The 14,335-nt window shown below is 36.8% G+C and overlaps 1 protein-coding gene across 1 annotated transcript in view; it reads right to left on the bottom strand.

The window, feature by feature from the left end:
- Window positions 1-14,335, bottom strand: part of PTPRE (protein tyrosine phosphatase receptor type E) — a 68,961-nt gene that overhangs the window by 33,235 nt on the left and 21,391 nt on the right. The window contains exon 2 of the mRNA XM_015817654.1: window positions 6,993-7,099. Within this exon, the coding sequence (XP_015673140.1) occupies window positions 6,993-7,092 (100 nt within the window). The 5' untranslated portion in view covers window positions 7,093-7,099. The remainder of the gene's footprint in view (window positions 1-6,992; window positions 7,100-14,335) is intronic.

Genomic DNA, 14,335 nt, shown 5'->3' with positions numbered 1-14,335 from the left:
ACTGAAAATCTGCTAAATGTAAATTTGAAAAAATATATATTATGCAAACTTTGCATTCATAACTTTCTCATTCCGTAGTAGGCTTTAAATGACAGTTCATTTTATACACTTCCTGTTTAAAGGTAATACAACATAAGGAAATGGTGTTCTCAAAATTACAGCTTTCAAGTCTTCGTCCCTGATCAAGATACAAAAGACAAGAATAGTAAGAAAGCAACTCTAACAAAAGGTACACTAGAAGTGCCCAGTTGAATTGGGATCCATCAGATTTAAGATTTATTATTTTGTGTGACTTCAATCAAATTAAAAGAAGCAAGAGATGAATCGAAATAAAAGTGCAAACTATATAACCGAGTGGGACATAGATAGAAAATCAAGCAAAGAGCAGAAATATGCAAACTAATTATCCTCTGAGATAGCATGAACACTTGGGTATTCCTGCAGGATAGAAACTGAAGCTGAAAGAAAAAGAGATAGCAGAAAATTGAGGTCACACAAAACAATGCTTTGTGTAGGAATGTATTCTGAGTGTAAGTAGTGCAACAATATTACATTTAATGTTCTTCATTTTAGATTTTATTTCCATGAACTACCACATTAAGATTAATCCTCTTTATTCCTAGTCTAACAGGAGTGAAAAATGTATTCTTTCCGCAACAGGCCAGTGAATAAGGAAGCATCCCAAACAGGAAATCAACAATTTCCCCAGCAATTCTTTACCAATTACTATTTTGTTAGTTACAGCAAGATAAACCAGAATAGCAAACAGATAACCCTGTCACATTCAGCATCAAGATGTTGATGTTAAAACATTTCCAGAGATAGCTTTATAAATCCAATCAAATAGAAATTGAACATTGCATTATTCCTGTTCTTAATATTTTACTGTTCCTGAAATAATTATTATACCATAGTTAACAAAATTTAGACATATGATTTTTGGGGTCTTCCAAGTATGAGTAGTTTGGAGATATGTGGTTCAAATTTGGCTACAATTTTTTACAGTTATTTGTAATTACTTTTATGGCCATTTTGTGACTGGTATGCCCTCCCTTGGTAGTTGTTTTAGGGTCTTCCACGTACCCGTGGTGATATGTTTTTCTTCTGTGCCCAAGAGGGAAAGAAGCAGAGAACTTAGATCGTAGAATAATAGGGTTAGAAGGGACCTTGGAGGTCTTCTAATCCAACCCCTTGTTCAATTAGGAGACCCCATACTATTCTGGAAAAATGGCTATAATTTCTTTTTGAAAATTTCTAGTGATGCAGCACCCACAACTTTTGGAGGCAAGCCGTTGCACTGATTAATTGTTCTCACTGTTAACTTAACTGATGCTTTTACAGCATACAATATTATCAAATATTGAAGGTTTGAAACACTTGGTGAAATATAAAGGCTCTGGATCTTGTATCAAATTACATTTAAAAGAAGTTTTTATGAGCAGTCATTGATTAGAGTTCTTTCAATTTAAAACGCTGCTAACTAGGCCACTGCAGATGATTTGCAAAAATACTCCAATTTTGCAGCAGTTCTATTCAGTTAGTGGAAATATAATCCTACTGTCTTCCATGCAACTGAAATGAAGGGTTAATAAAGCAGCACATGCTATACATCTCAAAGATGTTCAACATCTAACTAGAGGGCTGCTAATTTATATGGTAATTAGTAATAACTAGAGAGAGAAGAGAAGAACAAAAAAAATGAAATAGGTCAATAAGAATATTAAAAAAAGATTAAATAAGATATCTATTAAATAAGATATCAGTGGCATAAAGAAATAAGTCTGGAAGGTGATGTTGCTATGCATTGTTACACACTACTCAACTCCCAGCAACCTTATCTTAATTCACAAATAAACCACACAGAACAATAAAATAATGCAATGATAAAAACAAAGAACAAAATATGTCCAAACCATACAACAATCAAAGCAAATCCATTCTACCCAGAAGGTAATATACAATTGTTTAATATCAAAACCACTGGCATTCTAATGATACTAACAACTCCACAAAACTGCCTTATTCTCGAGTGCCTCTGAATGCACATCAGGTAAAGGAAGGACAGTTTTTTCTGTAGACTAGCCAGAACAATTTGACAACAGAAGACGATTAAATCTAAATGTCAAGCTGTATCAAAAGGGCAACACGATAAAACATGAGCAACAGACTCCATTTCACCCAGCATAATCTGCTGGGGTAAAAGGTCTTCCATCTATACCACCCCTGTACGAACAAGGGAGAGATTCCAGTCATTGTGAAGGTCAATATCAGAAACATTGGCTTTCAATGCGAAGTTGGCTGCTCTAACCTTAGTGAATTTAGCTATTGAACTGCGAGGCCATGTTTTCTAAGTTGACTTCAGTGACTTTTTTCAAGCTAAGTAAAAACCACCCAGGAGAGTCAGAACAGCCAAAGAGCTTTCTATTGAAATAAATTTAGTTTGTTGAAATAAGGACTCACTCCAAAGAGAACCAAGAGTTGGGAATCTTCTAGGATGCTCAGAAAATAGATGTTATTTTTCTATTGGACTGCTTCAGTGAAGATCAAATCAAATCAAATCAACCTTTATTGTCAAAGTGCAACATGTGTACAATGAGATTGGCTGAGCCTCCCTTCATGCACCCTCCCCCAACACAACTCACAGTGACAACAAACCCACCATCTTATTACACCATGTGAACTTATTGCACAATGCGCCGGCCCCGCAAATCTATCATACATGGAGTTATTTCCCATTCAGGAGTCTGACAGTCCATGGGTAGAAACTGTTCTTCAGCCTGTTGGTGTGGCTGTCTATGCTTCTATATCTCCTACCCGATGGTAGGAGAGTAAAGAAGTGCCGACCAGGGTGTGAGTCATCCCTGAGGGTTTTCCTCACTCTTCTAAGGCAGCGGGCCCTAGCGATGTCATCTAGTGGTATCAGGGGACAGCCACGATGTTTTGTGCTGTGTTCACCACCCTCTGTAGTGTCTTTCTATCCGTGGCTGTCAAGCCAGCATACCACATCATAATACAGTGTGAGAGGACGCTTTCTATAGTGGACCAGTAAAAGAAGGTCATCAGTCGTTGTTCCACTTTGTTCTTTCGCAAGACCCTAAGGAAGTGGAGTCTCTGTTGGGCCTTTCTGGCCACCTGGGTTGTGTTGATCTTTGCTAAGGTAGACTCCCAGGAATTTAAAGGAGGAAACCCCCCCCAATGTAAAGTGGGGCAGGTTCCTCTCATTTCTTCAGGAAGTCTAATACCATCTCCTTTGTCTTGCCGATGTTCAGGTGCAAGTTATTTTCTAGGTACCACGAGGATAGTTTTTATACCTCCCCCCTGTACACTGTTTTATCTCCACCTGTAATAAGACCCAATACGGTGGTATCATCTGTGAACTTAATGATCGCAGTAGATGGGTCAGACGATACACAATCATGTGTGTACAGTGAATACAGGTAGGGACTAAGCACACAGCCCTGTGGCGAGCCAGTGCAAAGCTTCAGGGAGGTGGATGTGACAGACACGATCCTCACTGTTTGTGGCCAGTCCCTCAGAAAGTCTTTGATCCAGTCACAGATGGACGGGGGGAAATTCAAGTCAGTCAGCTTTTCGATAAGGATGCTCGGTGTCGTCTGTCGACCTAGTCCCCCTATAGGCAAACTGATATTTGTCAAAGTCCGGTGGGACGCATGTCCTAAGGTGTTGGAGAACCAGTCTTTCGAAGCATTTCATCACTACAGACGTTAATGCAATAGGTCTGTAGTTGTTTAGGCAATTAATTGCTGTTTTCTTCAGGACTGGGACAATGGTGGCTAATGTCATGCTTGACATGATGGAACACAGGCCGTTTGCAGGGAGATGTTAAAGATCCTTTTCAGGACCCCTGCTAATTGATCGGCACAATTCTTTACCACTATCCCCAGCACCCCATCTGGGCCTGCAGCTTTGCTGGAATTCACAGCCTTCAATACAGCTTTCACTTGATGTTCTTATAGGGCTGTGGTGGCGAACCTATGGCATATGTGCCACAGGTGGCACGCAGAGCCCTCTCTGTGGGCACGTGCACCATCGCCCCAGTCCTAGGCCTTCAGCTGGGTTTTATAAAACCTTTTCGCTTTAGGTCTCCGCCACCATGTGCAAAAAAAAGGTTCAATGAATCAATTTCAACTTCTCGTGGGAAAAAAAAAGATCTCGCAAAGTTGTAATTGATTGATTGAACCTTTTTGTCCCATCCAGTCTACCGTTACCACCGTAGTACGCCCACGCAATTGGCCACACCCACCCAATGGGCCACGGCCACCTGACACCCGACGATACATAAGTGGGTTTTGGGTTGCAGTTTTGGCACTCGGTCTCTAAAAGGTTCGCCATCACTGTTATAGGGTGAGTGGCTGGAAATCAGAAGGCCGGCAAGCAGAGGCTGCGGGGTCTGGTCTTTTCACCCCATAGTGAGCGAAGATGTTCAACTCCTCTACCAACAAGGCATCAGCATTGACTGTGTTCCTCGTGTTGCCCTTAGGTGCTACCAGTCCCTGCCTTAGGTGCTGCAGTCCCTGCCATACTTGCTTCGGGTTGTTATCTGCTAGGTGGTTCTCCACCTTATGTGTCAACGCTGCTAATATTGAATATTCTTGCTTTGACAAAATATGCAGAACTGTCTGGTATTTTTAGAGTTAATTCAGATGAGACTGAGAGAAGGAGGGAAAAGCGCACGGAAGGGAACGGAAGTGAATCTTTGCCCTCCAGGTTAATTGGAAGATGTGAATCATGACCCCAAAATAGGGGAGGGAAAATGCTTGGAATGTTATGTGCAAAGGAAGGGAAATTCAGATCTTGGCATCCCTCCATGCCGTGCTGACACTCCGTCACACTAATAAAGGCTTTTTAGGTTAAACAATGCCTGAAAGTTCTTTGAAGTGTTTCATTGGTCAGACACATGGCATTATGTTTATATTGTTGTTTTGCCATCTTAATGCCTCTTCTAAGGTTTGCCCTGGCCTCTCTATATGTATCCCTATCCCCTGCCTCAAAGCAGAATCCCGGGCTCTCAGAAGTGTCCATACCTCTGCAGTCATCCAGGGTTTACAATTCCTGTAGACTCTGATGCACTTTTCCATTGTCACACTATCAGTGCACACTTTGATGTAAGAGAGTACGGCATCAGTGTATTCAGTGGGCATGAGATGTGTGTCAAAGCGAATCTGGGAGCTATATTATTGGGAGCTATTAAGAGCAATGGTCACATAGTTACTTTCAGCCTCTACTGCCTATAAAATACAGGATTGCGCTGGCAGGTTTACGAGCTAGGAACTTTTCATTATTCTTTCCAAAATTGCAAATGCCTGGAAGATTATTCTTAGAAATTTAAAGATGTTAGTTTGCTGGATACTAGTACTATTTATTTGATAACAATAAATATGGCTATGCCTTTTACTGAAGAACACTAGAATGATTACAGCGAATCTTTCCCCTTCAAAATGAAAGTTACTTAGGTTCACTTGAGTATGGCGCAAATCTGCATAATGGAGAACTGAGAAAGGTTCATTAGCCAATTTGAGTGGATGGAATTCAGTGTGTTTTAGAGCTTGGATTATGGAGTTTACGTAAAAATTAAATAGGAGAGGAAGAAACAGATAACCACTCTTCACTCATTTTTCATTGGGAATTAGCACCAAGAGACATCCTGGAAAGAATCTTCATAGGTTTCCATTCAATCAGAGGCTACTAGTTTGATGCAAAGCCCATCACTCAGAAGTAAGTCAAACATCACTTTAAACTGAAAACAGTAGTATATCAGCCTCCTTTTGGAGGCTGAAGTGTAGTAGAACTATGGGAATGATAAAAAATGGATCTATCTGTTCAAAAAAAATCTAGGTGACTCCTTAATCAGAATCTTATTATGAGCCAGCCACTCAAGCAATTTCAAATATAGGCATCTGGAGTACAGTTTACTAATTGTAATTAGAAAAATAACTGAGTATTAATTAGCTGGATCAAAATTAACTTTTTGGGGAATGAATTGTTATTGACTAGGGTCAATTCTTCAAGATCTAGCAAGCAGCAGGCCCACTAGTTGGAATTTACCTTTAGTAATTCAGCCGCAAACAAATCCTTTCTGAATGCCTTACTATGTTACAACTGGAGGATCAGTGAGAATGTCTGCAAAGATTATGAAAAGTCAATCTGCTTTTAGGATAGCTTTAGAAGGACTGAATCATTTAGTTCATCACTGAATGAGGAAATGCTTTGAAATGATTGATCTTTAGAAGTAATTGACCTAGATGCAACTTAACCCCTTTAGAAAAAAGTAGATTATCATGCTGAGAAGTTCATAACCATGACCATTTGGATGATCATACCAATTATAACACTGCTTCTGGGTTTTTTTAATTTTAAAATATATTTATAACTTTTTCTACAAAAATCAAATACTAATTTTTGAACTGATCATCATTATTGGCTAAATAAGCTCTGTAATATTAACTAAGCTAAATTGGCCATAACACAATCTTGATCAAACCACAACTTGAGTATGGATTAGATTCTCATATTCTTCACTGGAGCTCTAGAAATTAATATTTTCTGAATTATGAAGACTATTTGATGAAATCTAAATCATACTTCTGAGACATTCTTCCCAGTAAAGATAAACTGGCACAAGAGGGTGGCTCTAAAATAGCTAAAACATCATCATAATACTATTTCCAGCTCTTTAGACACTCTAATTTAACATAATCATTATTGAGATTAATTATTCATTGATAATAATTATTTGTAACTTTGTGTTTAAAGCACTTTTGTTCATTTTCTAATTGCATTTTATATATGCTCACACACATGATCTAAGTTGTGTATTAATACTAAATGAGATGTATTATCATTAAAAAGTCTAGTACATATCTGAATGTTTATGTTTGCTAGAAAACATGGGAGTTAAAGTCCAATAAGTTTTGAAAGAAAAATATATAAATTAACACCAGATCAATCTCCAAAACTGAATTTTTCCCTACCTGTGGTTGTTTCATTATGTGATGCAGTTCCATTGTCATGAAATGCTTCGGAATGTAGAAAATTAATGGAAATTAGCAATATTGAACAAAAATATTCCATCTTGGATCTGTCAAAAAAAACAACAAGTAATTAAATAAATCTGAAACAATATTTTAAAAATCTTAACAGAATAATTTCCCTCACATTTATTAGAGGAATTAATTTAATTTACTATTAGAATAAAAAATGTATTCTGTCTCCAGTGGTCTTTTTACTTTTGTCTAATTGCTAGTTCATTTGCCAGATCTAAAGATTTGTGTTGTTTCATGAAATTATAAGAAAGAAAAAATACTTTTTTGATGCTGCTTAGTTGATGTGTTTTCTTTAACCAACTCATTTCTCCCTTTTTGAGGATCCCATCGGTCCAACTCAAACACAACTTTCTCAGACTTCCTATCCTCTTGGTCCATTCAATCTTCCTTCATATATTTCTTTTGTGATTTGTTCCTAATCATTCTGTTTATCACCTAATCACATCAACATATTTCTTCCTTAGAATATGTCATATCCTACCCTCCATCATTCTAACAGCATTTATTCATGATAAAATTTATGTATTTTCCATCTTCACTTTTCTCTCCATTTCATTTTTTTCTGTCAAACATAATTGTTTGCTATATTAAGTATGATACTCTACGTGGCCTCATTCAATTTATGTAATATTCTCTAGAAATAATTTAAGTTATCTTGACAAAGGGATTGTCCATATAGAAAAGTATACAGATAAACCCATCTTGCTAAATTTATCACAAGCATTGCTTTTACATTTATGATACAAACATTTAATAGTCAAAAAGATGTCACAAATCCTTGTCATATTCCTTGCTCGGTTTTGGAATCTTTTACTAATCATTTTTATTTTTTGTAAACGTATACCACAAACAAGTGCACATACATCTGTAGTCTCTTTCACGTCATTATTCCATTAAGAATCTGTTTTCTTACTTCCTATTAGCATAAGTCTAAACAATTCCCTGGTACTCTGCAATTTATTCATTCTATTCCAAGCAGCATCTATATCCTTTTTCTTTACGTCCACTTTGCATTCATTCATTCTCCTGGGAAATTATTCTACTCAGTCTTTCACTTTTACTTTTTTTTTCTTATTTCTTTTTATTCCTAAATAAATACAATTTCTTCTATTTATTTGCCCCTAATGGTCTGTCTCTTATCATCCTAACTTATCATCTTTAATGAAGGATGTTTCTCTTGTGCCATTCATTAACACTCCCAATCTTTCATCATTAACAGTTAAATTGATCTACTATAATTCAATTATGGTTTCAGTTGGTTTCTCTTCTATGTATATGTATGAATAGACATGTTCTTAACTACTTAAATATCTTCCCTGGGAAATGTTCAAAAATAGTTTCGTTTCTAATTTGTTCTTGGATGGCCAATCAATTTTTGTGTACCTTCTTAGCTCTATGCCACACATTCGTTTCACCTAACTCAGTATTTTTTTCCTCTGGAATGCATATACTCAGACTGTTGCTATTTTCTCAAAACTCATTACCCCTGCTTATTGGAGCAAAACATACAACTCTCACTAATTTATCAATTCCTTCTTTCATACATATCAAAGTAATCTAATTAATGCCAAATCATATTTTGTGCTATATTTTAGCCTTTCATTCATAATTAAGTCTATACATATTTATCCTTTGCACCCCACAAAATCAGAACATTTTTAAATTTATTCTCCTCTCTCTTAGTTTCACAGGCACACTATGCATTTTTTTTATTTCTTTCATTAATTTATATTATTTAACATTTACTCCTCTGACATTCTGAGTCATAATCTTTTACATGCCATGGTTGTTATTAGCAAGACAACATAGATACTGATGCCTAACAAAACTTAAGTAAGTTTTGTCATAACATTTCTTTGTAAGATGGAGAAGGTGTAAGTTTGGTTTCTGGCTCTAGTTATACCTATGATCACTATAAGATTCCCTGATAATAATAATGACAATACTGGTGTGTACTGGCACATTTTGGTCTGCCTCCCATAATAAGCACAATCAAAAACAAATTATACCCAAGCATAATCATGCTGTTCAATGCAGGCTAGAGTCTAATATGGAGTCTATCTTGCAAAACAACATACTATTGCCTGCATCTCATTAATTAGCAATTAGAAGGCACATCCAATATGCTGACACTGATTCCATACAGGATTATGTTGCAGTTACAAATTATATTTGTTTAAGTTCATAGTAATGGTATATGCATTGTCTGTATACAATAGTTCTATACCTGTATGAATTGATCTTTATATAAACTTTATATTACTTAATTTACTTTCCAAACTATATCATACAGATACTTGCCCCGCTTTGCAAAATATAATTGGCCAACCAAATATAAGTGTGGTACATAGAGTCATTCTAGATAGGTACATTTTGTAATCCAAGACATTAATTATTGTAGCATCCAAATGCCAGTATTAATTATATGCTATTTTGGCTGAAGGAAAACATTCAATGCATATTTTAATAAGTATAAAATTAAAAAAATATGCAAATATTAAAAAAACCTAGCTCCTAGGTCTTAGAATAAACATTTGGAAACGACTGGTGATATCCTAGTCTACTATTTTGCTGAATTTTGTTAACGCCTTCCACTTTTTCTTCAACGGAATTTTCAACTATAAAGCCCTCACTTTCAGGCTGAAGTGGTACTATTCAGGTTTCTACATCATTTGATTGCAATAACAATGGCACTTAGACTTATATACCTCTTCACAATGCTTTACAGCCCTCTCTAAGCTGTTTACAGAGTCAGCATATTGCCCCCAACAATCTAGGTCCTCATTTTACCGACTTCGGAAGGGTGGAAGGCTGAGTCAACCTTGAATCGGTGAGATTCGAACTGCCGAACTGCTGGCATTCGTCAGTCAGCAGAATTAGCCTGCAGTACTGCATTCTAACCACTGCTCTACCACGGCAGTATTAATTACACTAATATAAAAAATATAGCTTAAACGAATGTGTATAGATTGAGTGATATATATTTATAGAATATTAAACCACTCAAAACTTCAACAAAATAGATGCACTATCCACTAAAATCACAGCATCTGCAGTATATGTTGAAGGAGCACGCATCCATGTTTGCATTATCCCAATCAATCAATCAGAACAGAGCTGGAAGGGACCTTGGACTGTCATAAGTCATTTTTTTTCAGTGCCACTGCAACTTTAAAAGGTCACTAAACAAACTGTTGTAAGTTGAGGACTACCTGCATCTCCACAGCCATGTAGAGAGAACCGCTTTTGTGAGAAGTAACCAAACACTAGGATTTTTATTGTATGTGTTCTTTCATACATTGCTGTATACATTTATATAGCGTTGAAAAAAGAAGAGCCTGAGATTCAGAATCAGAATAGAGCTGAAAGGAAATTTGGAAGTCTTCTAATCCAACCCCCCTGCTCAAGCAGGAGATCCTCTATACCCTTTTCAGATACAGTAGGTGGCTATCCAGTCTTTTCTTAAAAACCTCCAGTGATGAAACACCCACAACTTTTGAAGGCAAGCTGTTCCCTCAGATTAATAGTGTAGCAAACAGTGAAGCAAAGTCAATCAACAGGAAAGCCAGAACCAAAAGTGGTTGTGGATACGAATGTGATTCTTACCTTATTCAATATGCAACTTACTTATTTATTTTAACTCACGTATATGCCATTCTCTCCACCAGACTCTGGGTGACTTATAGAACCACATCAATAAACTCTAACTATAAAATCAGCATAAAATTATTCAGCCAGCCAGTCAACTAATAGCTAAAGCAAGAAATTATAATCTTCAGGGACAACAGCAGCCAACATTCCTTCAACCTATTTTCACTTAAGATTCACTTAAAAGTGAAAAGAACAAAGCCAGCATACCTACAGAGAAACCTTGCTTCTATATACTGCCATTTCTCAGTCAATCCAGGAACAGAAGATCACTAACAGATCTTCCCCTAAAGCAGTGTGTCAACCATAACAACTTAAAGTGTGGGGACTTTGAGGCCCAGAATTTCCCAGACCATTGGCAAAAGAAAGCTCAGGACTGTATAGATTGGAAACATGTAGAAGAGGCCTTTATCCTGCAGTGGATAGACAATGGCTAAAATGATGGTGATGATGCTTGAAGAAGGCAGTTCTTTTAGAAACAAAAACTGGAGTTATGTTAGGATGTATAATAATAATCTCTCTAAATGGTACCTGAAAACCTAATGGCACTCAATGGAGTCCTGGACTTAGGACCACAATTGAACCTAAAATTTCCACTGCTGAGCAAGACAGTTGTTAAGTAAATTTTGCCCCATTTTGCAATCTTTCTTGCCACCGTTGGTAAGGGAATCACTGCAGTTGTTAAGTTAATAACACAGTTAAGTGAAAGTGGCTTCCTCATTGACTTTGCTTGTCAAAAGGTCGCAAAAGATGCTCATATGACCCCGGGACACTACAACTGTCATAAATACATGCCAGTTGCCAAGAGTCCAAATTCTAATCACATGACTGTGGAGATGCTGCAATGGTCACGTGAAAAATGGTCATAAGTCACTTTTTTTCAGTGCTGTTGTATAGACACAGATAGAGGCATGGACATTTGTAACTTCAAACAGTGACTAAATGAATAGTTGTAAGTTAAAGCATACCTATACTCAAGCTGGGCATAATTCTGCTAAACTGGGACTGGCCTATTTGCAATCAGGCACTTGGAGGTCTTGAACAGACTACAAAGACACCCCACATAAAGTGCATTATAGTAATCTACGTGACATTTTTCAAAGCATATTTAAGGAATGGCTTTATTTGGTGCACCAGCCACATTTGAGCAAAAACTCTTCCCACCTGCTGCTTCACCAGGCTGGTTCCATTTGGGGAACTGTGGCCCTGTCAAAAAAAAACAAAAAACCAAAACCCTACCCCTGATATTGGGAAAGATTGAAGGCAAAAAGAGAAGGTGACAGCAGAAGATACGATGGTTCCATAGTGTCATCCACTAAATGAACATGAATTTCGGCACATTCTGGGAGACCATGGAGGACAGGACGGCCTGGCGAGCTATGGTCCATGTGGTTGCATAGAGTTGATATGATTTAAGCAACTGAACAACAACTAATCTCTGTCAAAAATTATAGAATACACTAAAAGATATAGTAGCTCTAGTACTTTCTGATTAACCAAAGCCCACTCAATGTCTTCCTTCGCTTATGTAAGACTAATTAGTTCTGAGGTCAGAGGACACAAAGGCATTGATTAATGGGGATATAGAATGGCAGTTTTCAGGCCTTCAGACTGAGAGGCCTGAAGATTGATGGGCTCGGCCAGTGTTTCTCAGTATCAGCAACTTAAATATCGTAAAGCTGCTGAAACTGACAAACATTTGCTTACAGTCTCTCTACTGGTGGCACAGAGCAAAATAGCCCAATGTTTTCGACTATTCACACCATATTCATAGCAGTCAATATATCGATTTGGGAAATGAAAAGCCTTGGCACACTCCTAACCACATTTTTAAAAATCATATCATAAATATATGGACTTATGGGAAGTCCATGGTTTCTATACAAGTAGGTTTCTTTGCCTACTAGTTCTTACAGAGAGTGGGTGGATTGTGAATCTTTTTCATTTTTCTTGCCTAAAATAAGAGTAAAGAGTCACTTACTGGAGAATTGTATCACTCAATAATAAGGCAAAAGTTATCCTGCAAATGGAGGGGGAACCCAGTTGTCTTAATCCTTAGGGTTTTTTCTTACAGAAATTACAGCAAACACAAAGACATGCAAAACCTGACCAGAATATATAAAAGCAGTTTTTAAAAAGTGCTTTTGTTTTGTTTTTATAAAAATGGATTTATTTTTAAATCTGAAAGGAGAAAAGAGGATATTTTGAAGGACATTATGGATAATGAATGGACAAGGACTATAATTCAGTAACCATCATATCATTAAGGTTTCTTGATGTACATATTGTAAGTAAAACCATATTTTAGCCATAAATATCCTTTCTCAGTATCATTAGTCATAAATATTCTCTGAAAATCAGTGTTTGGATTAAAGTTCAGATAATATATTTTTAGCTGTTTATAATTTATATATTTGTAGGGTGTGTGTATTATAAATTAATTTATATATTTATTTTTACACACACCTTTACTATTTTTATAATAATAATTCAAGATGGTAAACATACCTAATACTCCTTCCTCCTATTTTTCCCACAACAACAACCCAGTGAGGTGAGTTCGCCTGAGAGAAAGTGACTGACCCTAAGACACTCAGCTGGCTTTTATGCCTAAGGCAGGACTAAAACTCACAGTCTCCAGGTTTCTAGCCTGATGCCTTAACTACTAGATCAAACTGGCTCAGTTAATGTCTGTCATTATACACCTTGTTATACCGTATATAAAATCCTAAACACTGAAACAAATCTGATTATACTCATACATTATTATAACAACATTCTGTGACAATGATTACTTTCATAAGTAAACTGGATGCCTGGATGGCACAGAACGTAAATGCATTAAATTACCTAATACTGGATAGATATTCTTCTACCACCTCAGATGGAATTTCTAAAAATAATAAATATCAAAAGTATAAATTTCCACATTGCCTATTCAATTATACCAAAGCATAACACAAATTTAAAACAATTGTTTATTATAATGTGTAGAAAAATATAAGTAGTCCTCAATTTATGACAGGAATTGAGCCTGAATTACAATCATAAATCATATGGGTCATTAAGTAGGGCACCATGTGACCGTGCTGATCTTATTATTTTCTTTTGCAGCAGGTATTAAGCAAAACCATTTTCTGCAATGGCTGTTTTTTGCCAGAAACCAGAAATAAATACCGGTTTCTGGCAAAAAAAAAAAAAAAAAAAAGCCCTTCATAAATTATGATAACGTGACCACGAGATACTGCAAATGGTCATGAATGCAGGCCAGTTGCTGAACGCCCACCCAAAATGTGAACACAAGGAGCCTTGGCGATCAAAACTTTGAATCCGGGTTGTAACTAGCCCTGAGGATGTCCGTTGTAACTTTGACCAGTCATAAGTCAAGGCCTACCTGTAGTGGTCTACTAAATTAGTTCTTTGGCAATGTTGGAAACGTGATTAAAATACCAACAAAATTGGATTGGTAAGAAAAAGAGTTTATTCTGCAGAAAATAGAAAAGCAGTTTGCAAAGTGCGGTGGATCCTGGTGAGAGACTTCAACAGGAAGTTCTAATCCCAGAGACCACACCAAAATATTCAAACTCACATCATTATATACACTCCTATCGCGACGCCCCCAT

Source organism: Protobothrops mucrosquamatus, unplaced genomic scaffold, assembly GCF_001527695.2.
Source record: "Protobothrops mucrosquamatus isolate PMUCROS unplaced genomic scaffold, P.Mucros_1.0 scaffold_128, whole genome shotgun sequence".
NCBI lineage: Eukaryota > Metazoa > Chordata > Lepidosauria > Squamata > Viperidae > Protobothrops > Protobothrops mucrosquamatus.
The sequence above is the reverse complement of the archived record's forward strand: the minus strand, read 5'-3'. Positions and strand labels throughout refer to the sequence as shown.